This window comes from Ptiloglossa arizonensis, chromosome 13 (assembly GCF_051014685.1).
Source record: "Ptiloglossa arizonensis isolate GNS036 chromosome 13, iyPtiAriz1_principal, whole genome shotgun sequence".
Classification (NCBI taxonomy): Eukaryota; Metazoa; Arthropoda; class Insecta; order Hymenoptera; family Colletidae; genus Ptiloglossa; species Ptiloglossa arizonensis.
This window is the reverse complement of record NC_135060.1, coordinates 7,633,944-7,659,554: the sequence shown is the minus strand read 5'-3', so window position 1 is coordinate 7,659,554 and position 25,611 is coordinate 7,633,944. Positions and strand designations below refer to the sequence as shown.

The 25,611-nt window shown below is 27.4% G+C and overlaps 6 protein-coding genes across 19 annotated transcripts; 4 read left to right on the top strand and 2 right to left on the bottom strand.

Moving 5' to 3' along the window:
• Window positions 1–31: 31 nt before the first annotated feature.
• Pgant35a (polypeptide N-acetylgalactosaminyltransferase 35A) lies at window positions 32–2,808 on the top strand. 2 transcript variants are annotated; one of them, XM_076325932.1, is made up of 7 exons: window positions 32–287; window positions 401–749; window positions 859–1,540; window positions 1,617–1,734; window positions 1,801–2,289; window positions 2,382–2,513; window positions 2,585–2,808. In XM_076325932.1, exons 2-7 carry the CDS (start codon window positions 401–403, stop codon window positions 2,597–2,599), a joined length of 1,785 nt encoding a protein of 594 aa, XP_076182047.1. In that variant the 5' UTR covers window positions 32–287; the 3' UTR covers window positions 2,600–2,808. The 2 variants fall into 2 exon arrangements, with proteins under 2 accessions (XP_076182047.1, XP_076182046.1); XM_076325931.1 differs by having other exon boundaries at window positions 36–287; window positions 2,580–2,808.
• Window positions 2,809–4,423: 1,615 nt separating this feature from the next.
• On the top strand, window positions 4,424–7,704 carry LOC143154112 (transcriptional adapter 1). 8 transcript variants are annotated; one of them, XM_076325946.1, is made up of 6 exons: window positions 4,424–4,998; window positions 5,212–5,248; window positions 5,318–5,344; window positions 5,414–5,527; window positions 5,608–6,120; window positions 6,201–6,552. In XM_076325946.1, exons 1-6 carry the CDS (start codon window positions 4,928–4,930, stop codon window positions 6,330–6,332), a joined length of 894 nt encoding a protein of 297 aa, XP_076182061.1. In that variant the 5' UTR covers window positions 4,424–4,927; the 3' UTR covers window positions 6,333–6,552. The 8 variants fall into 8 exon arrangements, with proteins under 8 accessions (XP_076182061.1, XP_076182057.1, XP_076182059.1 ...); XM_076325942.1 differs by adding an exon at window positions 7,464–7,704 and having other exon boundaries at window positions 4,425–4,998; window positions 5,318–5,527; window positions 6,201–6,344; XM_076325944.1 differs by having other exon boundaries at window positions 4,426–4,755; window positions 4,900–4,998; window positions 5,318–5,527; window positions 6,201–6,551.
• Window positions 6,769–10,107, bottom strand: Carmine (AP-3 complex subunit carmine). Of its 2 annotated transcripts, none has more exons than XM_076325940.1 (9): window positions 9,958–10,107; window positions 9,457–9,641; window positions 9,149–9,383; window positions 8,905–9,064; window positions 8,709–8,822; window positions 8,463–8,639; window positions 8,229–8,387; window positions 8,101–8,151; window positions 6,769–6,948 (listed from the first exon to the last, which is right to left on the bottom strand). In XM_076325940.1, exons 2-9 carry the CDS (start codon window positions 9,629–9,631, stop codon window positions 6,814–6,816), a joined length of 1,206 nt encoding a protein of 401 aa, XP_076182055.1. In that variant the 5' UTR covers window positions 9,632–9,641; window positions 9,958–10,107; the 3' UTR covers window positions 6,769–6,813. The 2 variants fall into 2 exon arrangements, with proteins under 2 accessions (XP_076182055.1, XP_076182054.1); XM_076325939.1 differs by having other exon boundaries at window positions 9,831–10,053.
• Fws (Conserved oligomeric Golgi complex subunit 5 four way stop) lies at window positions 10,046–13,929 on the top strand. The gene is made up of 14 exons (XM_076325930.1): window positions 10,046–10,312; window positions 10,380–10,472; window positions 10,552–10,676; window positions 10,748–10,967; window positions 11,045–11,187; window positions 11,259–11,525; window positions 11,602–11,722; window positions 11,783–11,900; window positions 11,971–12,111; window positions 12,191–12,574; window positions 12,661–12,786; window positions 12,860–12,968; window positions 13,029–13,250; window positions 13,397–13,929. Exons 1-14 carry the CDS (start codon window positions 10,273–10,275, stop codon window positions 13,580–13,582), a joined length of 2,295 nt encoding a protein of 764 aa, XP_076182045.1. The 5' UTR covers window positions 10,046–10,272; the 3' UTR covers window positions 13,583–13,929.
• LOC143154110 (uncharacterized) lies at window positions 12,740–18,268 on the bottom strand. 3 transcript variants are annotated; one of them, XM_076325937.1, is made up of 9 exons: window positions 18,047–18,268; window positions 15,474–15,612; window positions 15,258–15,380; window positions 15,063–15,183; window positions 14,882–14,987; window positions 14,680–14,814; window positions 14,268–14,614; window positions 13,973–14,195; window positions 12,740–13,899 (listed from the first exon to the last, which is right to left on the bottom strand). In XM_076325937.1, exons 1-9 carry the CDS (start codon window positions 18,065–18,067, stop codon window positions 13,753–13,755), a joined length of 1,362 nt encoding a protein of 453 aa, XP_076182052.1. In that variant the 5' UTR covers window positions 18,068–18,268; the 3' UTR covers window positions 12,740–13,752. The 3 variants fall into 3 exon arrangements, with proteins under 3 accessions (XP_076182052.1, XP_076182051.1, XP_076182053.1); XM_076325936.1 differs by lacking the exon at window positions 18,047–18,268 and adding an exon at window positions 15,839–15,997; XM_076325938.1 differs by lacking the exon at window positions 18,047–18,268 and adding an exon at window positions 15,839–15,997 and having other exon boundaries at window positions 13,740–13,868.
• LOC143154109 (zinc finger MYND domain-containing protein 11) lies at window positions 16,550–25,555 on the top strand. Of its 3 annotated transcripts, none has more exons than XM_076325934.1 (8): window positions 16,550–16,728; window positions 22,165–22,575; window positions 22,645–22,972; window positions 23,045–23,358; window positions 23,559–23,591; window positions 23,704–24,207; window positions 24,302–24,484; window positions 24,550–25,555. In XM_076325934.1, the coding sequence occupies exons 2-8, from the start codon at window positions 22,180–22,182 to the stop codon at window positions 24,670–24,672; spliced, it is 1,881 nt and encodes a 626-aa protein (XP_076182049.1). In that variant the 5' UTR covers window positions 16,550–16,728; window positions 22,165–22,179; the 3' UTR covers window positions 24,673–25,555. The 3 variants fall into 3 exon arrangements, with proteins under 3 accessions (XP_076182049.1, XP_076182048.1, XP_076182050.1); XM_076325933.1 differs by lacking the exon at window positions 16,550–16,728 and adding an exon at window positions 18,675–18,896 and having other exon boundaries at window positions 24,550–25,554; XM_076325935.1 differs by lacking the exons at window positions 16,550–16,728; window positions 23,559–23,591 and adding an exon at window positions 18,676–18,896 and having other exon boundaries at window positions 24,550–25,549.
• Window positions 25,556–25,611: the final 56 nt, after the last annotated feature.

Sequence of the window (25,611 nt, the reverse complement as noted above, 5' to 3'; positions counted from 1 at the left end):
AAAAATTGGAAAATTTAATAAATCTTGTTAGTAAAATAATATACATGTACATAAAAACTATTTTCATAATATTTATAAATTTTTATTAAATGCATGTACCTATAAATATCATCAAATAATAAGAAATCAATAAGCAGCTGTTACCGGAAGATTTAAGATGGTGACGCGTATTTTGTAATTTGTCATCTGCATACTGTTTTCTATATTACCAGCATATTCTGACTTAGAATGTACCTTATTAAAATAATCGCCACTTGAATTTCGATTAATAATCGATTACTCAGACAGTAAATATATTACTTTTTATTCGTAATAAATTGGTTTAGTGATGATAGTATTAACAGTAAGTACGACGTGTCCGTGATCTTTAAATTGTGTTTGTTTTTTCGACAATTTATAGATGATGTCAACAAGATACGTTTCTTTCATATCTGGAATAATAATTGCTTCTATAACATGGGCCTTCAGTTTATATTTATATTCAAGACTATCTCAAACCACTGACATTGTCAATCCAACAATGTTAGTTTCAGAGAGTTCAAAGTTATTAAAAGAATCCACATTTGACCATAAAGCACGTAATGATCGACAACTTAGATTGCGTGACAATTTGGTTTCTCATCATGATAAAAAAATTTTGATTGACAAAGATGCCTATAATTTAAAAGGATCTAATTACAAAAACAGTAACAAGCTTTTGCAACAATTACAACCTGTTCCAGTGAAACCTTCTGTTACTTTAGGACAAGGTATTTTAATGTGTGATACTTGAACTGACAAGGAAAATAAGTTTTCTTTAATTTCTTAATTCATGATTTGTAAAATGTTAACTTAATGAAAATAATAATGTATTTATAGAATTAAACGAGTTGGGAATGGTAAAAAATTTTGACGATCAACATAAACGAGACGAAGGCTACAAAAATTATTCTTTTAATATCTTGGTATCAGATAACATTGATTTACACAGAGAATTACCAGATACAAGGCACAAATTATGTGACTCGCAAAAATATTCTGGTAAATTACCAAATGCTAGCATTGTTATATGTTTTTACAATGAACATTATATGACACTTCTAAGGTCTCTACATTCTATTATTGAAAAGACTCCTACACATCTTTTACATGAAATTATCCTAATAAATGATTGGAGTGATGATAAAGCTTTACATGAACAAATCAAAACATATGTTAATAATAGGTTTGATAGTAAAATAAAGCTTTTTAAAACTACAAAGCGTGAAGGATTAATTAGAGCAAGAATGTTTGGTGCAAGAAAAGCAACTGGAGAAGTTTTAATTTTTTTGGATAGCCACATAGAAGTAAATAAAATGTGGATAGAGCCTCTTCTTTCACGAATTGCTCATTCAAAATCTATTGTTGTTATGCCAGTTATTGATATCATCAATCCAGACACATTTCAATATACTAGTAGTCCTTTGGTAAGAGGTGGATTCAACTGGGGTCTACATTTTAAATGGGATAATTTACCAATTGGCACATTGGAACATGATGAAGATTTTATAAAACCGATAAAGTAAGATCATGTATTTACATATGCATATTTATTTTAATAATATTCTGTGTTGTATATGTTGGTAATTACAAAATAGATCACCAACAATGGCTGGAGGATTATTTGCAATGAACAGAGAATATTTTACACAATTAGGAGAATATGATGCTGGCATGGATATCTGGGGTGGTGAAAATCTAGAAATATCGTTTAGAGTAAGACAGCAATTTACTTATTTATGGATTTTTTTCAGCTTATTAGTAATTTGTAATATTTTTTAGATTTGGATGTGTGGTGGAAGCATCGAACTAATACCATGTTCAAGGGTTGGACATGTATTTAGGAGACGTAGACCATATGGTGGAGATGATAAACAGGATACTATGTTGAAAAACTCATTGCGTGTGGCATATGTTTGGTTAGACGAATATAAAGATTACTTCTTAAAAAATGTTAAAGCAGTTGATTACGGTGATATCACAGAAAGATTAAGATTAAGAGAGAAATTGAAATGCAAAAATTTTGCATGGTATTTAAACGTAGTATATCCTGAATTAACATTACCAGATGATAATAAGAACAGATTAAAAGATAAATGGGCAAGAATAGAACAGAGACCACTTCAACCTTGGCATTCAAGAAAAAGAAATTACACCAACAATTATCAAATTAGACTCTCAAATACAGCATTATGTGTGCAGAGTGAAAAAGATATTAAAACAAAAGGTTCTAAACTTATTTTATCATCATGCTTGAGAATAAAGTCACAGGTAGTGAAAACAATTCTTAAAAATAATCTTTTGTTTAAAATTGTTACAATTGATACCAATATGTTGTTTTAAATTTATTTCAATCTGTGTAGATGTGGTATGAAACAGATAAAAAAGAATTAGTACTTGGTCAAATGCTTTGTTTGGAAGGAGCAGAGAAAATACCAAAACTTGGAAAATGCCATGAAATGGGTGGTAATCAAGAGTGGCAGCATAAAAGTACTGTGAGTATTTACTATTTTATTTATGTGAGTTATATTTATTAACAAAAATAATTCATCTGTGTGCAGAGTAGTACATCCATTTATAACATGGCAGCTGGTACATGCTTAGGAGTATTACAAGCAACAAAAAATGCTCAAGTTGTAATGGATTTATGTACGAAATCAAATAAAACCCTCATAACATGGGATTTAGTACGCTCAAAAATTCTTTTGAAAGAAATTAGGTGACATAAACAAAAGAAGATGTAGAAATAGAAGAAAAGAATGTAAAAATTAAATTGATAACAAAAAATAATATGCATGTAGAAAGTATGCTTTCAAATTTTTTAAAACTCTTATAACACAAAACAGAAGTATATTACAAAGGTTACCTTTATATTATTTTATAATATAAAGAACAAAATAGAGTTTTATTGCTCAAACTATTTTGTACATATTTTTTCTGTTTTAGTTATATAATATATACATACAATTATACATTTATTTCATTATTTACAACAATTAATCAAATATATTAACAATAGATTTCAGCAACAGCCAAAATAAACTTTAAATACAAATTTCTTATGTAATATAACAGTTGTTAGAACTTACACTTTTTTTTCTGAAAACACAGTATAAATGGATTTTGTCAAAAATAATAATGTAGAAAATGTATTTAGTTAAATATGTGTTTATGCAATAATTTCATTCATATATACAATCCCTTTGTACTCACGTTTTTGTAAAATAAATTAAATACTTAACAAATTTCTTATGATAATTTCGCAATATATATGTATATATGTTATACACTATAACTGATAAATAGTTACAAAAATCAAAGTTTTAAATTAGCCTCTGTTAAATATCTATATTATCTTATACCATTATATGAATAAACCTCTTCAAAGTGTAGATATATAAATCAAGATACTGAGAAATTTGTAAAGATTTTAATACATTTCTATTCTAAATTGTGATTGGCTATTTTAACAGTTAATATCAGAATGAACATGTTATTTATACATTATAAGTAATTAATTAGTTCATACAAATAATTTTTGAGTAAAATTTTTAAATCAAGCAGAATATTGATTACTTATTAGATACATTTATGTAACATTTATCACAAGTTGTATCATTTGCACAGTAATAGTTAAAAGTGTAAAAGTGTAAAAGTTAGATATTTTACATCAAATTTCGTTTGATTTATGAGAATTCTCTCTTTTAGAATGATAAATAAATTGTAAGAGATATAATATTTTCACCTGTAAGAGAAATAAATGAAATTTTCACTTTAATAAAAAAAATAATTTTTCATTCAATATTCGATTTCTATAAAAGAAATAATATTTATTCGAAATGAAATTTTAGAGATTGAAAAATTAACTTTTATTTAAATTAATATTTTTCCTTTAAAAAAAGTATCGATTCTTGTAGTATTTTTATGAAAAGAAATTTTTATCTTCAAAATTTTCTTATTAGCACAACAATTTCAATCGGTATCCTATGTCAGAAGAAACTTTAAAGTATTCTTTATTTAATAAAATAATATGTATTACAATTAAGCAATAAGTAAACTCAAAATTGTAATTTAATTTAGAGGTATAGTATGCCTCTCATTAATACATACCAACGGACACTGGATAAAAAATGTAAAAAAGCGCGGAAATGATTAATTACGTAGCGAATAATATGGGCAAATTAGCTGTGACCTTTCTCATATAGTTTATTATTATAAGTGTAACTTGATTGTAAGATATGGAGAGTAGACTATGTTTTATTTATCCTATTAGCTTTAGAAACTATTCTATTTGACGTAGAAAAAGCTGAAAAAACATTTTATTTTGTATTTAGTTCCCGCGCAGAATTTGATACAAATGTAACTATATCATCTAGCCTGTTGAATCGATTCAAAGTTCGATCATTTTTGAACAAGTAATTGTCGACATTCCTAATTTTAATTCCTACCATTTACAAGATTATAATCTTATTGCAATCTAAATCGATAACGTAGAAAGTGATATGGTAACATAAAGGGCTTACGGACTCACAATTCAGCTACATGAGATATTCATGAATACATGCTGTGTTTTATGCTGATGTATAGATAAAAATTAATCCGATTTAGCTAGAGGAAGTATAGAGAAACAAGGAAATCCCTAGACTTGCAAAAAAAGAAGTAGATTTGTGCAGTAGTCAAAAGGATTTTACAGAGAGCAGTTAGACCATCTGTATGTCATCCAATTCATACAGAAATGTAAAAATATTACAGATCATTTATTTAAATTTCTATGGAAAAAAAATAAAAGCAATAGTGTAGTTAAGTCGGAATATTACGGTAAATTTTGAAACAAAATTTCAAAACATTATTTACATAATACCATTGAAATCTGTAATATAGGTTATTGGTTCTAAACTATGATTAAAAAATGACAACATCAAAAGAATTAAATTTAGCTAGGAAAAGTCTTGTAGCATCGCTTGGAGAAAATGCAAAAGTGTAAGATGTATTTTAAGCCTAAAAACTAAATAAAGATTATGTTGCAAGTTTGAAGTACATAAGTAAAGGTTATTGTTTAACTATTCAAAATTGTACAGTTTAAGTTTTATAAATATATTTTAAACAGTATGGACCTTTCAATTTTTCTGAAGTATTATCGTTTTATTTATTGCAAAATGGATTTCTATGTAACAAATCTGTTGTTGTTGACAGGTATTTTGAAAAGATGAAGCTATGGTTTCAAATGAAAGTATGTAATGTTATTTTAGAATATTATACATCTATTACTGTTATTGTTCATAAAATATTGTTATTTCAGACAACAAAAGAAGAATTTGATTGTGAGGCAAGGAATATTATGACGGAAGATCAAGTTCATCTTCATAATGAATTTCTTTTGTGTTTGTTTAACAAGGTCAGAGGCTTAGCTGCTGCAACACCAATTCGTAAAATAGATAGAGACAAAGCTATAAAAGAAAAAAGGCTTCGATTAAAGCGAAAATACAAAACGGATAAATCAAATTTTGAGGTATGTAAAGTAATTAATGTTAAATAATTTATTTTTTATTTTACCTAAACAAAATAAAAGATTTTATACTTTATGTTTAGCCTGCAGATATGTATGTTGAAGTATTAAGTCAAACATCATCACCTGTTGGAGATGAACCTATTGGAGCAAATCGTTCTAGTGCACAAGAACTTGTATTGCCAGATAGAACTTTTGTTTTAGCTAGATTAATGCTTGCAGCATGGGAAAATAATATGGATGGAGCAGAAGAGAATACTGCACATATAGTTATAGCTGCTACACAGATCTTTTTGAAAAATATACTTACAGCAATATTTACAAGGAGAAAAGGATATGCAGTAAGAGAGGGTACTTTCATTTACAATATTGGAGAACCAGTACCTAGTTCATGGAAACGGAATTCCACTTATATATTACGATCATCAGACCACATTGCAACAGAAATAATAGATCCTTGCGGTCAAGTACCTGCAATTAAACCAAATTTTGAAGAGGCAGAACAAGCTACAGCATTTGCTTATGCATGTTCTCCACAAACTATTCCACCTCCATTGAAACCTGTTAATGCAGCTGATTTACAACATACACTAAAAGTAGGAAAAGATAATTTACTACGTATATTTGAACAATATTTCATATTTTATATTTTTAATGTATTTTATATTCCAAATAGATGTACAAAAATCTTGTTAGTAATCATACTATTTATGCCACAAATATGGAACGTTTATATACATATGCTACACATCCAACATGGGAAGATTTTGAAGCTAAAAAACTAGTACGTCAGCAGTCTGTGACATAAATACCTATACATGTAAATTAATTATTTCTTAAAATCAATAATTTAAATATAAATGTGTAGGTTAAAAAGTTACATGTATTATTTATGTTTTTTACGAGATATACTTTACTAATAAAATTAATTTATAAAAGATACAAATCATATTACTGTATCCTATTGATATTTCTTTATAGATATTAAATTTGTAATCTTTATTTCTTTAAAAACGAATATTCTTTATTGAAAAAGTAATTGAGTAAAGAAAAGTTATTTTCCTTCATAATTGATTACATTAAAAAGTGATTAAAATTTATTATAAGAAATATTATATTTTGTTTTTGTATAAAAGTTCAATATTTTTGAATAAAAGAAGTTAACTTATTTTATAATTTATTAATTATTTTTAATTATCTACACCTTTATGAATTATAAAATGAATATTTAGCCTTACAAGTGATGTAAAAAATATTTTGTTTCATATTTGTACTGTTACATTGTTTATTTACATTCTTATCTGAAATTTTCCAGCTTTAGTAATATATTTAACACCTTTGAATGGTTTATATTTTTCTCCATACATATCTAATCGGTTAACTTTCAAGCCCGAAACTGCTAATTGATTAATTGTAAAATGAACCTAAAATATAACAGTAATTTTTTAACTTAATATCACATGTCAATATCATATACAGGGTGGACCATTTGAATAGGAACGCTTAAATATCTCAATTATTCATGGTTCTATGAAAAAATTTTACAGGAGTTAAAAGTTATACTGTTTGAAGAAGCATGTATAACAATAATATTATTTTTTTTACAAAATCAATATTTTTTAAAATAGCACCCTACATTTTTTTGTATATCCTTGTACAGCATAAAAAGGTAAATTCAACTACCTTATAAATCTTATATTGTTCCGATTATTCTATTTTGAAAACTTTTCATTTTATTTACATGATCCGACGAAGTTATACGTTATGTTCAAAATGATAGCCATCAATCGCGCTAATACAATAATTAAGTCTCGAAATAAATATTTCTTATACATTTTCTAACATTTATGATGTAATTGAAGCACATGCTGTAATAATTCTTTATCTTATATCCTGTAATTTCTTAAGATAAACAATTTTTTTTAAATATTTTCCACAGAAATCTAATGGAGTGAAATGTGGAGAACAAGTTGATCACTCCACGGTCGGCACGGAGAATTGAGTATCAAGTTATGCCTTTGCTATTCTACACAGCGAGCTGGACATTTATCAACTATGTACTTTACATAACATTTAATAATATATCCATTAAAAGATTCATTTTAAACAATAATTTCAATGAATGGTCCTAATGACAAGAATTGTAACATAACTAAACTTTTCTGTACATATTCATCAAGCAGTAACTGTTTGAAATATAAAGGGAGTAATCTTGTCTAGAATGCAATTTTTTCGTTTTTTTTCGGCATTTAAAAAAAACTATTAACCTTTTTGTATGGATTGTGGGGCACAAATAACAAAATAATTTTTTTAAACCAAAAATAATAAAAATTATACGAACTATGTTTGGCTAAGACGTTAAATTTTTCGAAATTTTTCGTTATTTAAAAAAATTTTGGTGACCTTATATTCTTATACAAAAATGACATTGAAAGGAGACTAATGCTACCATTACACGTACCACTTTAAACAGTACAACTTTATCCTGAAGAATCTTTTCATAGAGCTATAAATAATGGAGATATTTAAGTGTTACCATTTACTTGGTTTTTCCTGTATAATGTTTAGATACATACATTGATTGCAGGATTAGACTCCAATATGCTAGCAGAATTTTGGATGGTAATCTAAAACAATTAGTTTATATGTTTAGTTTCTGAATGTTTACTTAAAAGTATGACTTTTTTCATTATAATTATCATACCGAGCCTCTTAAATTTGGTAATTTCGAAACATCTATCCTTCCAATATCCCATAATAATATTTTGCTAACAGGATCAAATGAATATTTTCCTTGATTTGGTGTCAAAGTACAGTTTAATACTATTTTTGGCATAGGAATTTCTAATGTCACATTCTCCACCTGCAATATGTATAGTATTGTAATGTTATATTATTTTTTAGATTTTTGCACGTATAAGATAAAATATATACATACAGTCCGGCCAATAGTTTGTTTCGGTCCCACAGTAATGTCTAATCTACCACCTCCTGGTTCTTTAAGACTAATATTATGTCTTACATATATTGGGATTGCTACAATTTGTGATCCTATATGATAAGAAAGAAGACGAAAATTGCCATCTGGTGGAATAAAAGATAGTATTCGTTCTGACTGTAAAAAAATACACGTTTTTTTATAGATATAAATACTGAATTTAATTGAACTTTTATTCACTCTTACCTCCCATCTTTTAAATCTAACACAAGGGTGAAAACTGACATCATCAAATAATCTGGGATTCATAAACGAAAGTGTCAAGTCTGGCATACCACTTAATTTTATGCAACAGTCAATCTATAATTTGAATAATATGTCATAAACATTATTTCTACTAGTACTTGGAATTAAAATAAAGAATATTATACAAGTAACACACATAGCCTTGAATTTCTGCAAATACAGTTGCTCCAGTTCTATCAATAATAGCATCTACTTCTTCTACAACATCGAAATATGCTTCATTATTTGTATATTTAACACCAGTACGTCTCCAAGGAACATTGGACAATTGCCCACTTGGTAATGTTGCACTAACACTGTGATTTTAAAGTATAATTAATATTAAATAAATATACGTTAAAATTCATTTTTTGTTATGAATAAATAATTAAAATACTTGCTTAGATTTTCCTGTAACAGTATTTGCAATAGTTCGTAATATATTTGGTGGTTTAATAAGTTCTTTCAAGATATTAGATTCTGTAGCTAATGGAAAACCATTGTCTAACATTTCATCTAGCAATTCATATACGACCACATAATTTTCTTTTATAATAGTCTCTGTACATTCGCTAAAGTAATCTTCAAAAGTATCTACTACTCTATGTAAAAATTCTATTACAAATAATGGGGGAACTGTAATAGAAAATTGTTATTTGAAAAAGATCTATGAATTGCAGCAACTTGACACTTAAATTTTAAAAGATACCTTCTGTCATGCATACTGCAACAAAAAACATATTACAGCGATATATACTGATAAGGTAATGATGAGGTGTTGCTATTACTGGTGGTGTATCTTCAGGAGACAAAACTCTTCTTTGCTGATCAAAAAAATAATCACACAGTGATCGTGCAACAGCACTTTTCCAATGTTTTTCCATAAATACATCTCTAAACATAAAATTAAGTATTTTTATTTTATGAAATTATAAAAATACTTTATGAAGAAAACTTGTTTATGTTAAATTAAAACATTTATTTATAATATTGAATGTGTGTATAATAAGTACACACGTATATTTCTAACCAAATACTTGTCAAATGTCACATCTGTTTTCGTTTCTATGACTTGATGCTTACCCCGAGGAGTTGATAATAAATAAACTGTGAATCATTTTTTAAAACAAATTAATTAATACAGAAGACTTTTCAGAATTAGACGTTAATTTAATTTTATTTCAATGTTCTACATTCAGTTGATACATACTCATATGAATACCAAATATACTACCACTGCTACTGCTCAGTTGCTGTCTACTACTAATCACAATAAACCCCTATGTATTATCCAGTATATATGTAACACATACAGTTGCAATGCCTCAGTAAAATTCTTCTTTAAAATAAATAAATGTGATTTGATGAATATTCTTCTTTGTAAAATATAATAAATAATAACACTAATAACAATACGTGTTACATTATTTAAAAGTGAATGAGTTAATTGTTGATCTATAAAATTTTGTGACGTGTCGTTAGTTACCTTGCGTTATTTTATATTTTTAATTCTAATAACCTAATAATGGATGAAATCACGAGCTGGGAAGGAATAGAAAATGACGGTAATCTATTTCAAATTAATTTTTAAATTATATATTAATAATATATTTGTAAATTTATATTTTGCAGAATTTTTCAAACAATTTTTTGGTGGTGAATGTAAAAAGGCTGATATTAGTCAAGTATTATCAGTAGCACAACAGATAAATAAGTTAGGACAAGGTAAATAAACACATTCATATATGTATTGCATAATATTAATATAAATGTTTCATTATGTTATGTACTATTTTTATTCTAGCTATTGAAATATTAAACACTGAACTTCAAAAACAAGTATTGGCCAATCATAGAGATTTATTATCACAAGCAACATGGGTTGAAAAATTAGAAGGTGTACTTTCAATAATGCAATCTCACGTTCAGGTACATAAAACATTTGTAAATATTAATAATAAAGAATTATTGATGTTTATAATTATAAAACAAATTTTTAGAGTCTTTTAACAGCTGCTGAATGTTTACGTGGAAAAATTATTGACCCATTCAACAGAATTGAGACACAAACTATTGTTTTAGCACGACTTCATGAAACTTCTGATTTGTTACGAAGAGTAGCCAGAATGCAACATTTATCAAAGCGTTTATATTCTCAAATGACAAATAATATACAAGGTCCTGATATCATAAAAGCTGCAAATAGTCTTCATGAACTTGGTATTTTATTTTATTATTTAAATCATGTTGTACTTTATATCATTGCAAAATATAACATGAATAATTTTAATTTGCAGAACAATTAATGATGGATACAGATTTGAATGGTTTAGATGTTATTGCAGATGATCAACAAGCTGTGAAAGCTCATAGAACGACTGTACAAAGAATAGCAACTCATACATTATGTCAAGGTTTACAAATGATGGACAGAACAAAAGTATATAAGTAAACATTCATTTTTAAAATACCACATTTTGCAAATTTTAATAATAAAAATATAATGAACAGGTTAGTACTGCAGTGCAAGTATTCCAAAATTTAGGAATTGTAAAGGGAGCTGTGGATAATGTTATCGATTCTGCTTTATCTGAAATTGAAAAAATTGCTACAGAATCATTAGATGTAACTTTGGCAACAAATCAAGATTTTGGAAGGAGGGGAGCACCTGGTCGGGCAGCTATTCCTTCTCCAGGGTCTTCTGGAAACTTACGTACCCGAATTTGGGAAAATCTTGAAAGACTTTTTCAAGACACTCTTTATACCCAATGTTTACAAGTAAATGAAAAATATTTATATACAATCTTTCTTTAAAAATCTGTATTTTTAAATATCAATTGTATTTGTATTTCAGATTGAATTACTACAAAGAATACTATTAGAACATCATACAAAAGGATTAGATAAACTATCACAACAATTCTGGGACAAAGTTAATGATCTACTTTCTAAAGTACTAGTTGAACGTGCTCAAGGTAAATATTAATTTTTATATTTTTTGTACAAAATTAAAATTTATTATTTTATATTTCTAGGATCATCATTTGTAAAACAAGCATTAGAGGGTGAATATCCAAAGTTTTTAAGAATATTTCTTGATTTAAGCAAACGATTAAAAGAAAGATCACAAAGCATTGGTATTTATAACATTAAGTAAGTATGAAGGTATTTAGTTTCAATTGTTTTATATAGTATAAAATAAAACATTTACTGCCCTTTTTAGTCACAGTGTACTGTTACCATTTGAAAATGCATATTTATCACGTTCTGTGTCACGCTTGTTGGATCCAATACACACTATGTTCTCTGGAGAAGGATTACCTACTCAAGATGAAATTGATAGCCTCATTCGAACAATAACAAAGTAAATTAAAGAATATATGTTAAGCTTTGTTTTAATTTTGCACGTATAAAACAAATACGATTTATTATTTTGATTTTAGTGAATTGAGTGTATCATTGGTGGATGATGGTCTTTCAACAGTTGTTGCCCGTAATGTAGGCAAGGCTATAAGACTTTTTTGCTTAAAGTGTGAACAGGGATTACTTATGAGTGGAGAAGCTAGTCAAGTAATTGATTCTCCTACCATTGTTCAGCAGACAAACGTGTCTCTTGCAAACCTACTTTATTATCTTTCTAGTCAAATAAGTCGTGTAATAGCAAATTTGTCAGCTGGTTTACCATCTGAAGGAAGTACAGTAATTTCAGTAGCTCTTAAAGAAACAGACAAATTAACAAAAAATATATTATCACCATTGTTAGCTTCCATTAGTGATGCCATTGAAAGTATTATTTTAACCATGCACGATGATCCAGAATTTCGAGAGTAAGTAAATATAACATATTTTAATTTGTAATTTAGATGTATACGTCGGATATAAATATTGATATTATACTCCTTTTTTCATACAGAACAAGTAGCCCTTTAGGAAAAGAAATTAACTGCTCACTCTATATACGTGAATTACAAGGATTTATTTTACGTTCGGTGAATACATTTCTTGTACCATATAAGAACCAAGCTGTTGTTGCTGATTGGTAAACAAACTCCAATTATAATATTGTATATTATAATAACAATATAATATTAATTAATTGATTGTTATTTAAGCTGTAAAACTGTTGCTTCGCGGTGCATCGAACTTTTCGTAAGACATGCTTGTTTACTAAGACCTTTAACCGACTTTGGGAGAGCAAAACTTATTGTTGACTTTAGCCAGGTACGATATTATAACACAATATATAAAAAAAAATTCAAAATTAATTTCATCTCTGTTCAGATGGAAGTAGCTGTAGCTCCTTTATCTAGAGGTGGACAATTAGGATCATCAGAACAACAACAGTATAGAACATTACGGACATTAAAAGCATTGCTGCCACTTAATCCTGAAGAAATTGTCCAAAAAGTTTTGGAAGGGGCAGGAGAAAGCGGTATACCTCCGTCTCTCGTTCTTTTACATTTATTTTCTACAGCACCTCCCGAATTAGTATCACCACATCAGGTAATACTTTAATCAAATTATCATTATTGTATAAATTGAAGATATACTTTTGATAACTTTATATATAACAACTTTAATACGTAAATTATGTTTCAATTTAAAATAAAAGACATTTTATTAAAATAAAACTATTTTTAATACTTTAGAGCGCAAGTTGGTCTATAGGACGATTATCTCAATGGATGGATAAGCATCCAAACGAAAGAGATAGATTAGCTTTCTGCAGTGGACCTTTGGAACGTTATCAGTTAACTGTTAGACAACACAATCTTCCATCATTTCACCCATTATTTCCATTAATGAAGAAATTGGCTAATATAAATGAATTTTAAAATTTGTAAAATTTGTATTACATATGATACTAATATATGTATTTTGTTAAACATTTTACACGTTTATAAGAAATAATATTATTAGATTCTGTATAGATAATTTATTAATATAATATCAAAAAATAAATTTAGACATATAAACATTAGCATATAAATAATAGTAAATGAAATCATATTTTCATTAAATATTTCATTTCTGTCCTGTACAAGTATATTCCCATAATTGCTGTAACACTTAAAGGTATTAGCCAATTTAAGGTATTTTTTTTTGGGCCTATATATGTTGCTGGAATACCAATATTATTTTCCTTTTTAACCTACATTAATAAAGATGATATTCCAATATGCAATATGTAATATGTACTCAGTATACAATATGTAATTACCTACCCTTTTAGAAAGTGCTTTGACTTGTATAAGTTCTTTTTTAAGAAGACTAAGAGTCTTTTGTGTTTCTTTAAGTGCTTCTTCATAATTGAACATTTGTTTTTCAGTTAAATATACATTCTCATTATTTGCTTTCATTATATTGTTCTGAATATATTGAAAACTGGAACCTATAACTGTAACATGTTTGGCTACTGTACCTAAAGAAACTATACCATCATATAATCTAAAAAAAAAGTACAAAATTAAACTTTCATTAATCAGTTTAACAAAATTATAATATCATAAAAGAACATACGTATAAGGTAATGATTTGTTAATAATACCAATACTGTGTACACTCCATTTTTTTTTATGAAATTTATGGAGATGCTCCATAAACTGCACCCTGTGTGCACTGATTTTGACTCCTAAATGACATAGATCATTTTCAGTTAATTTTAGAAAGTTTTTAATACTTATTCCTTGAAAAATATAATCATATTTTTCTAAAGCCATTCCATGTAAAATTGTAAACACATCAAAATCTATAGTCTCATCACTTAAACTAGTTAATGATGGAAACATATCTCTCCAATCACATATTTTTGATACTTCACTACTATTTGTTATTTCTTCTTCATTAAAATTTAATAATGACAGAATCTATAATAATTATACAAACGTTATTTTATATTTTGTAATAACATTTTAAAGTTATAAGTAAGTACCTTATTATATCCTTTTAAAGAAGCTATATCTTTAGCAGTTACATTGTAGTTATCAGTTAATGTAATATCAACTGCATTTTGTATTAATATTTTAACTGTATCTAGTTTATTGGCTTTTGTTGCATACATTAAAGCCTATAAATAATAAAATATATACACTCTTGTAAATCATTACTATATCAATGTAGTTTATAAAACATACTGTTTGCTTCATATTATCATACACATTAATATTTTTTGTATATTTGATTAATTCTTGTATAAACTCTGGTTCTTGTGATGTACAAGCATACATTAGAGGTGTTTGTCTGCAATAACCATTATAGTTTTTGAATTATTAAAGATACGGGCACGTGATTCAAGTATAAATTATACATTGTCACCTTTGTTTATTATTGGCATTTACATTAGCTTTTGCTTTTATGAGTAATGTTAAACATTTTATACATCTTTCTGTTGTGCCTTTAGTACAACTGCATAAAGCCATTAATGGTGTATATCCATCTGAAGTACAATATTATTTAAAATTACAACATATCATTAATGCATCCATAGAAAATAAAAGTAGTACATAATACCTTTATGCCTATTAACATCAGCTCCATTTGTTATAAGATATTCAATAACTTCCACTTGAGCACATGATGCAGCATATAAAAGTAGAGTCCATCCAGTATTCAAAAACTCATTTATGTTATGTGCTAGATATAATTATAAAAGTCATTAACAAAGTACACTATTATATTAATGTTACAAATTACCAATATTATAATTTGTTAATCTCAAGTAATTACATTGAAGATATGTATGAATAGTTTCTAAATGACCCATCATACATGCATTTATTATATGATATTCAGGCATGTATTCCTCATTAATGTCCATATCTTTATATGAATCATATGTATCTACACCCTCTGATACTGAACATTTCTGTAAATAAGAACTATTTATTTTTATATTTTCTTTATACAAACATAATATATTATAATTATCTAAAGATAAATTAATTATATATTATTGTTGAACTTTTTAAAATTGGAAGAAGTATATTTTTTCATTAAATTTTTTTAAAAATATTTCTTGCGAAATTATTATTATTATTAATTAGTAAATAAACCGGCATATAACTACAGGTTATGTACAAATATTTTTACACCTTTAATGAAAAGAAAAAGTGTTCGTCGTCTTCCAACTCATTACTTGATACTTTCGTATCTCTTAGATACATTGTTTTTACTCTATTAATATATTAATAAATGATATATATTTTCCTTGCAAAAAGAATTTGCAAACGTTATATCATTGCTACGCATGCGTTTTACTATGCGTTTTATACGACAATATGCATTTTGTATTTTGCTGCTTATAAACTTTGACAATTGTCAAAGATGTGTAGCAGAATTGAATTTGCAATAATTATAAAATGTTAATTGTATATATAACTTAAAATATTTAAAAAAAATATATTTTTAGATAAAATGTATAAATAATTTATGCATACAACCTAGTAATTCATTTTATACTCATACGTGTATATATACATTTTTTTATATTTATAGCATATGTACATTATACAAAATATAATAAACACAGACGCGCGTGCGGAATTCGCATTATACATACATATATACACACATGTATAGTTAAATACACATTTCAAAAATATTTTACGGATATTGTACAATATCTTTTATGAGAATAAATTTAAATAAACTTATGCATTTAAAAATTGTTAACTACATAAACATACATATATAAATCAAATAATTTTGTACATAAATACATGGAGAGAGTATACGTATTATTTTTTAAATTTGCTATGGGTGGTGGAAAACTATCGATAGTCACCGTCATCGACAATTTCCGATAGTACTATATCGGTAGAGTTTCACCTCTACTGCTGTGCTTAACCTAAAACAGTCGCCGGACACCTGTCTGAGGATTCAGTTGCAGTTTTAAATTTTACGGGTTGGATTGTACCTTTAAGTTTTTCACTTCATACTGTCAAAATTACGGTTTTATATAAATTCAAAAATTTAATTAACAGTAAGTAATGAACATCGCTTATATAGTATATTGATATAATTTTTATAATTAAAATAATATATACACCTATTTAAATATGTGATTAAATAATTACATAATCTTATATCTTGTTAATGATAAGATCACTAATTTCATCTTTCGCAAACATTAAAAATAGTACAACAAAATATATAGTGACAGAAATGGTAGCAAATATACAAAGTACAGGGCTGTACACATTGTGCGGCGATCTCGCGTTATCCAGAAAAAGGACGAATATTTGCAAGAATATATAAATCGAGTAATTCGAGTTTAAATGCGTATGGGATTTATCAGAATAGTTTTTTTCATCGAAACAATTTGTTTTTGTAATGCATTTGCATTTTAATAGATGCATTCCGTACTTGCCGCATTCGACTTTGATCATACGATTACCGATGACAATACTGATGTTGTGGTTCGAAAGCTGTTACCCCAGGAAAAAATAACAGACAGTGTGAAGGAGTTGTGTCGTTCTAATGGTTGGATCGCATATATGACGAAGATATTTGAATTGCTGCACAGCAATTCCATCGACATAAAACAAATCGAACGTGCTATTATCAACATACCCCCTGTACCGGGAATCGAAAAACTTCTAAGAAAGTTACACTCCCGTGGTTGTGAAATTATTATTATTAGTGATTCAAATACATTATTTATTAGTGAATGGTTAAAAAGTAAAAAATTAAACCACATTATTACTCAGGTGTTCACAAATCCCGCGAAAGTTGATGATAATGGTATGATAAGGCTAGATATGTACCATGTTCAAGATTTTTGCAAATTAAGCACTGTTAACTTGTGTAAGGGGCAAATCTTAGAATCTTACATTAAAAAAAGACGTGACGAAGGAGTTCATTTTGATCATGTGATATATGTTGGAGACGGAAAAAACGATCTATGTCCAATTTTACGTCTTTCGGAACGTGATTTAGCATTTCCACGAAAAGATTATATGCTTATGAAAATATTAAGTGGCACTGAAAATTATGAGATTCCAAAAGTAAAAGCCCCCGTTTTTCCTTGGAGTGACGGCAATCAAATTTTGGAAAAGTTAGAAGAAGAAATGATATCAAGAGTTATTAAGAATTATCTAAAGAATTAAGAATTATCTCAATTTCTTTATAATTCTGAAAAATAATGTTTTCTATTTTTTATTTAATATACATTATAATTAGTAGTCAAAAATAATAGTAAATAGTGTGTTATCAAATTAAATTATTTATTAGTTATATTCTATAACGAAAATACAATATTAGTAACCACTAATGTAATCGGAAAGTACAAATGTACCTACACATATAATTTGCTCTTCCATATGTTCTTTAACCAATAGAAAATATTAAACGCAATAATAGATATAAAACGATGTTTAGCAAACAATCAAATATAAATTGATAACATTCAAATGCAATATCTCTGATTTAGTACACCATTTTGTGTAAATATTGTAAACTGCGCACTGTCTATTAATAAGTAGGTTTTTGGCGCGACATAATAAAGAGATTGAAAACGAAAATATGATGAAGTACTAATTTATTATAATTGTCGAACATATATTTTCATTTTCGCCCTGTAATCCAGTTTTTAATAATATTACTGTTACAAAATAATGATGAAATAACCTTCATAACAATATATTCCCAACCTATCACTGTACAAAATATTGTTACGTTTTAATCTAAGATATAAAGATAATCTACATGAAGCACAGAAATGTAAAAATTACTTGAAAAGTCTACATTTACGAGTAAAATAGAGTTCAGTAGTATAAAATTGCTAAAACTGAAGCTGGTTAATATTACAATATTATATATCTTTAAAACTTAGTATAACTTTTAGTGTTTTATTACTAAATTGTAGATTTGATAGTATACAATTTTGAATTATAAGATGCGCGCGCACTTTTAGGGTTAGGTTAAACTTATGACGTGCGCGATACGTGCAATGTAGCTGCGCGTCTCTAACGTTAATTATTGTCTTATTATTGCTTTCGGGCGTCGACGAAAATTTTTCTTTCATCCTAAATACGTTTTATTATAAAAAACGAAAATATGAATTGAGACTAATCGTGATCCTATGCTGAAATTTTTATTCATGATCCAAAAGTAACAGTACATGAACTACAAGTTTGTGCGTCAGCTTTGGTAAGCAAATTTAGATTCTTATAAAGTTTAGCGAGCGCAATTACAATTACAGAATAATAAAAAAAAGTAATATTGTAGAAATGAAAGTATATAATTGTCATTATTACAATATAATTATAATCAAAATAATTTGTTATGATACATTTCAATTGCATAATAACAGTAACAGTTTTGGTAGTTTTATACTTAAAGAGTTAATGGCAGTGGACAACTGTAACGCCATTTATAAGCAAAACTACAAATATATGTTACATAGAATTTTTTACATGAAGTCACAATTAAATATTTGTATAAAAAACAAAGCTGTTGCAATTAATTATGCAAATAAATATAAAATTTAATTATAATTTATTTCATAGGATGAACACTGTTTGTTTTTATAATAATTGTGTCAATTTCTTGAAGTTTTATCATTTTAAGATTAAATATGTTCCGTAATATACCAAATACAATAGCACCTAAATATGTAATACTTAAAATCCATTGAGGTATATATAACAGTGTGAATACTTTGAATAAAACTTCTGAAAATATAGGTGTCCATAATACTATTCCACTTAATAAAGATATTTTAATAGTATTTAAAAGCTTTAAAATATTATCTACTTGTTTCATCGTACTGAAGTAGACTTTTTTTTCGTCATATTTAATAATTTTATATTCTTTGTTTTCGTCATTGTCTGAATTTTCATTACATACTTCTACTTGATGTAATGTATCAAAATTTCTGTTTGATTCTTCAAAATTTTCTTCTACGTGTATAAAATCTTGTTTTGATTCAAAAATCTTTCCAACATTGAGGTCGGATGATAACATTTTATATTTTGCTTTTAATCTATCTAAGATAATTTGACAATTTAGTTTTCCATTTTGTTGTAAAATTGATGAGAATAAAATTGGCAAAAAGTATATTACAAATATAAGAACAAGTAAATGTAGTTTTAAAAACTGAATTGATATAAAACATTTATGCTTTATATATATTGAAGATATATTTGATGTATTATTATTTTGATAAATAGTGATTTTAATAACTGATAGCCCATTTTGCTTGTCAGCAGTAGAATTATGTTGAAAAACTTGTTTTAATTTTGCATGTTTTAGTTGTTTCCTATTATGTTGGTGATTATTTTTATAATTTTTCAATTTATATTGCATAGTAATATTATGAATACGTTTAAGTATTTCAGCATATATTTGATCATTGGACATTAATGATGTGTTATGCTGGATTATTCCTTCAGTAGTCTGAAAATTATCCATATAAAATTTGTCAAATTGTAATTTTTCAGTGGTGTTTATATTAACTTCATTTTTTGAGTTATCTTCATCAACTAATATATTTTCTGAAGAATTCGTCATTAAATAATTAAACAATAATAATTCTTTATCATATTCATTTATAGCATTCTGTATTTGTATATTGTTTAGTATATCTGTGTTATTCTTAGCATTTGTCAAATTGTTTTCTTGCTCTGTCATTAATGTATCTCCTATTGAATTAACTTTAATATTCACAATGCTATTATTGTGCTTTATAATTCTTTTATGTGTATCAAATTGCAAATATTTCATCATGTCAAACGCAATCAAGGTATTATAAAGATTCATATGGTTAATATTATGTGAAGCATTGTGTGTATTATTTAATAAAGAATAAATAATATTTTGTACTCTAGATACTACTTCATTCACTTGTGTATTATTTGTATTGGATGATTTCACTAAATCATCATTGTCAATATAATCTTTATACAGAGGTACTACGTATATCTCAGAATAATTTTGTGCCATATCCATGTGTTTGATATTACTATAACAATCATCAAACAAAAAATTATTTTCAATAAAGCATTTTGTATTTTGTAGATCTTTAATATAACTTTTATTGTCATAGTCAGTCAGGTAAAGAAGTCCTGTGACAAAAATGGGTGTGATCCATTGAATTATTATAAATATGCTAATGATCTTTTTATTATTCTTCCTCATTTTCTCCCATTTAAAAGCTTGTAAGAGCTTCCTCTTATTCTGTTCAATTGTTGAAACATTTATGTGTTTCATTAATTTAAATTTTGAATCAATGTGTATTTTCTCACATTCAATTGTCTCACATTTTTCCACATTTTGTGACTTGGATTTATCTGCACTGTTGTCGTTTTCATATGTTTTTTCTGTAACACATTCTTGAGATTGTAGAAATTTGAAACACTGATTTTTAAAATTAAGTATATTTAAATTGCATTGTACTGAAAATATCAACAAAGACACAAATGAGTTTGTGAATGGAATAAACAACATTCCATACTTCATCATTACATTTGTAATATTACATTCAGGTGTTACGTTAAGATTATTTTGATATATTATACTATTAAAATTTTCATCAATCTTATTCAATCTATCTTTTTGATGATTCTCATTATCATATTCTTGATTCCACATGCTGTTATTTAAGGAAGAAGTATTATTCCATTTATTATAATCTATATAAGAAATCTGTTCCATATAATTTATAAATAATATACATGATGTAAGTACAGAGAATAACACATCAGATATTGACAAAATATATAATGATGTATTCGTCCAATGTTTAAATCGCTTCCTTAATAAAATCACAATTGTAATAAAACTGGACAACAATAATGTGAATGCTCCTACACTAAGAACTATAAAATACATTATACAACACAATAATAGTTAACTCAACTCAAAATTTAAAACTTTATGTGTTACTATTTGAATGTTTTATAATTGTAAAATTAATAACTTGGTTTTGAGAAGTGCAATTATTGACATATACATTTCATGTAGTTTAAAAAAGTACTGCTCAAATAGACTGTTGCGTGTACATATTATACCTTGATAAATTATGTTAAATACGGGGGTATCTGAATAACTGTTACATATATTAGACATGACAATTGGAGTATGAGGGTACATTGATTATTTATCTATGCACCAACAAATGCTGGTACTGCTTATATGTGTAAAATATAATACTTATATGTATAAAATATTTATGTTTAGTACACAAGTTTTAGTAATTCCAATGTAGACTTTTATTAAGTAACTTGGATTGAAAATAGAAATATTTAAATATGAATATATGTTAAAGTACTGTTGTAAATTACATAAAACATTTTTTAAAAAATTCAAAATTTGTAATAACTTCGTCTTATTTACATAAAGTAATTATCATATGAAAAATTATCATGTGAGTTTACAATTACATATGAGTTTAATATTTATTTTGTATATGTTTTAGTGCTTATTTACTACAATGTCCATACGTCGAAGAACTGATCCATTTATGACACAACGAATATGGGATGCCATAAAAATAACTGTACATCAGAGAAGTTTACCTAGTAATGATCGTATGGTACGGTACCTAGCTAGGGTTTATGGAATTACAGAACAAGAAGCACAGGAAGAATTAAACAAAGCAGTTGATGATGGACTTGTTTATTTAAAAAAAGTACCAACAAAGAATGGTATAGAACAAGAAAGTTATAGACTTCCCACAGATACCATATTCAGCGATGGTCATGACTGGTATTGTTGTAAATGTCAGAAAGCAGGAGTAATGGAATGCTGTCAACAGTGTTATAGGGTTTACCACTCTGAATGTTATGTGCCTAGTAACGTTAAATTAAAAATATGTAATTTTTGTGAAGTGAGTATATAATATTAGAGTTATTCTTCTTATATTTATATATCAATAAAATAGAAATAATTGTTACAGAGTATAAATAATGATACTTATCCAGACAAAACTGATCTCAACCACATTCTGAGTTTTACTTGTGGACATTTGAAAGCAAAGTTACCACCAGAAATTACAAATCGTACTATTGTTTTTAATAATGATCCTATTACACCAACTAATAGATATTCAGGTCCAACTTGGATCAGTGAAGGTGAAGATGCATGGCGACCAGGTGTCCTCATAAAACACCATATGGACTTGGCAATAATGGACTCAAAAATTAAAAAAAATGAATATAATAATCTTGCTGAATTTGAAGCTGATGCACATAATATCTTGCACAATATTATTGTGTACCATGGGGGTATGTAATCATAAGACAGAAGCTTTTGTATATAATTAATAGTAAGATATTAGTTTTAATCTCTATATGTAGCTCACAGTGTAATTGGAGAAATGGGTCTCACAATGTATCAAGATTGCTGCTATGATCTTCAAGAAATACGCCGGTGTGCTGATTGTTATAGAATATCAAATGAGAAATCTGAAAAAATGTGGTTCTGTATACCTTGTAATCCACCTCATCAGTTAGTTTATGCAAAGCAAAAGGGGTACCCATACTGGCCAGCGAAAGTAATGCAAGTTAATGGCAACATTTACGATGTTCGGTTTTTCGGAGGTCATCACATGCGTGCCAACATCGAAAAAGTGTTCATTCGTCCGATTACTGCAAGTCTCCAAAGTTTACAGGTAAAGATAAGTCACAAAATCTTCGGGCGTTCCACGCGAAATTGTCACGCGAACACTCTGAAATTCTCGGTTTAGGTTACACGCCATTTACAGTGTATCGTATCACTGACACAATAGAAGAGAACTGTTGAGAGAAAGCAATTTAGAAATTGTTGTTGCACTTAGGTATATTATTATCTTAACAACGAATTCTTGCATAGCCTTCGGAAAAAGGAAAGTGGAAAGAAATGAAGGTATGCACATACAGTGGCCTAAAGTGTACAACTAATTTCTCACCACTGTGTTTCATTGTGCAATCAGAAGAAAATCAATTTTCTTAAAGCGTGCACAATTTACCTTTCATAGATAAAAAGATCCACTGCTTGGAACAGAGCATTTGAAGAACTGAGGCATCATCAGAATTTGCTGCAAAAGTTGGGCAAGAACATCGAGGATTTGGACATCAGCGACGATAATGAGGGTCCAAAACCGACAAAAATCCGAAATATTTCATCAGGTTCGAAAAATACGGCGAACAATTCTAATCCTGCGATACAACTTTTTAAGGACTTAAGAGTTAAAGTTGAACGTCTCAGCTCAGACGGCCACAGTGATCTGCCATCGACTCAAGAGGAAAAAGAAAATGAAGATAAATCATCAGTAAGTAAAGCTGGAAGCGAAGAAAGACAAGTACCCTGTTTACCAGTGGCAGAAGATGAACCTGCAAGAGAAATATCCAGTACCTGCCCTCAAGGTTTGAAGAAAGAAGGTTCGCAAGAGGATATGGTTACATCTAGTTCTCAAGAACCCAGATCAAAATGTGTTCTTGTACAAACAGAGCAAATACAGACAGAAGCAATACCTGCAAAGGTAAAAAATATCTGAATCATATTAATCAATTATTTTATGTTTGTCATGTATCTATTTGCATGAGGCCATAAATTTATAATGTTATATTTTATAGATAAAGAGGGAACGCAGGACTTCTGAACAACCAACTACAACAGCCTTGGAAAAACTACGTCGTGAATTAGAACTTGAGAAATGTAAAGAACTAGAGAAATTACAAGCTGAGCATGCTAAAGAATTACGGCAACTGACAGATAGACATCAACAAATTATATCAGAAATAAAGAAGAAACAATGGGTAATTATTCTTTAATCCCTTTCTTATTTGTTATGCGTATATTATAATAAATATTCTAATTTCAGTGTTATAATTGTGAAGCTGAAGCAATATACCATTGCTGTTGGAATACTGCATATTGCAGTACTGATTGTCAACAAGTTCATTGGCAGCGTGAACATAAAAGAGTCTGTCGACGAAAGCGCTAATTAATAATGGATGCAATAAATATCCTAATCAACTAATGAGTCTATGGAAGAAATTAAAACAATTGCTGTGTTTGTAAAAAGAAGATACTTTGTAGAAGCACATTAATATATTCTTGACACCAATTTGACATGCCTTTGTAAACTTTGCCCTTAATGGTAATATTTGTAATATGTATACAAACAAATGTTCAAAGACTATCATTATTTTGCTTTCAAAATTATAACTGTTATTAATAAGACGAGACCTATTTTATTTGCGACATTCAAACTACAAAAAAAGGAGAGAATAAAAAGTAACAATTATTTGTATAATTTTTTTTAACGCGATACCATACAATTGTAGGTAACAAATATTTTTCTTTAGATATTTCTTGCAATCTTTATTTTCAGATTTAAATAATTTTTAGATGGAACAATCTGTGGCTGACAGCTACTGACTGAGCATTTACATATTTTTTATCTTTTATTTCTACATTACTTCTTTAAAAATGAAAAACGTGTGTCTATGTTCTGAAAATCAGTTTCCAACCACTGTGTTCTGTCTGAAAACGCCCTTAATATGAAAAGAAACCAACAATAAAAAATATTTATTTCTGTGATATTGTGTTCTTTAGTATTATATTCAAATGTTTTTAGCATATTATTTCAATACATTTATGTTAATATAACATATGTATGTATACATATTGACAATAGTGATATGATTTAAAATATAGTACATTTAAATTTATTTACTTGTCTCTTTGTCTTCATAAATAATTTACGTCAAGTATGGCAATGAAATAAATCGAAAACATATTTTATATACATTATATAAAAACAATTACATGATACAACTAGAGATAAATACATATTTTATCCGTAATGCACAAGGACATATTAAATGTAAAATTATGTATAATACATTTACTTATTATATATTTTAATTTTTGTTTATAA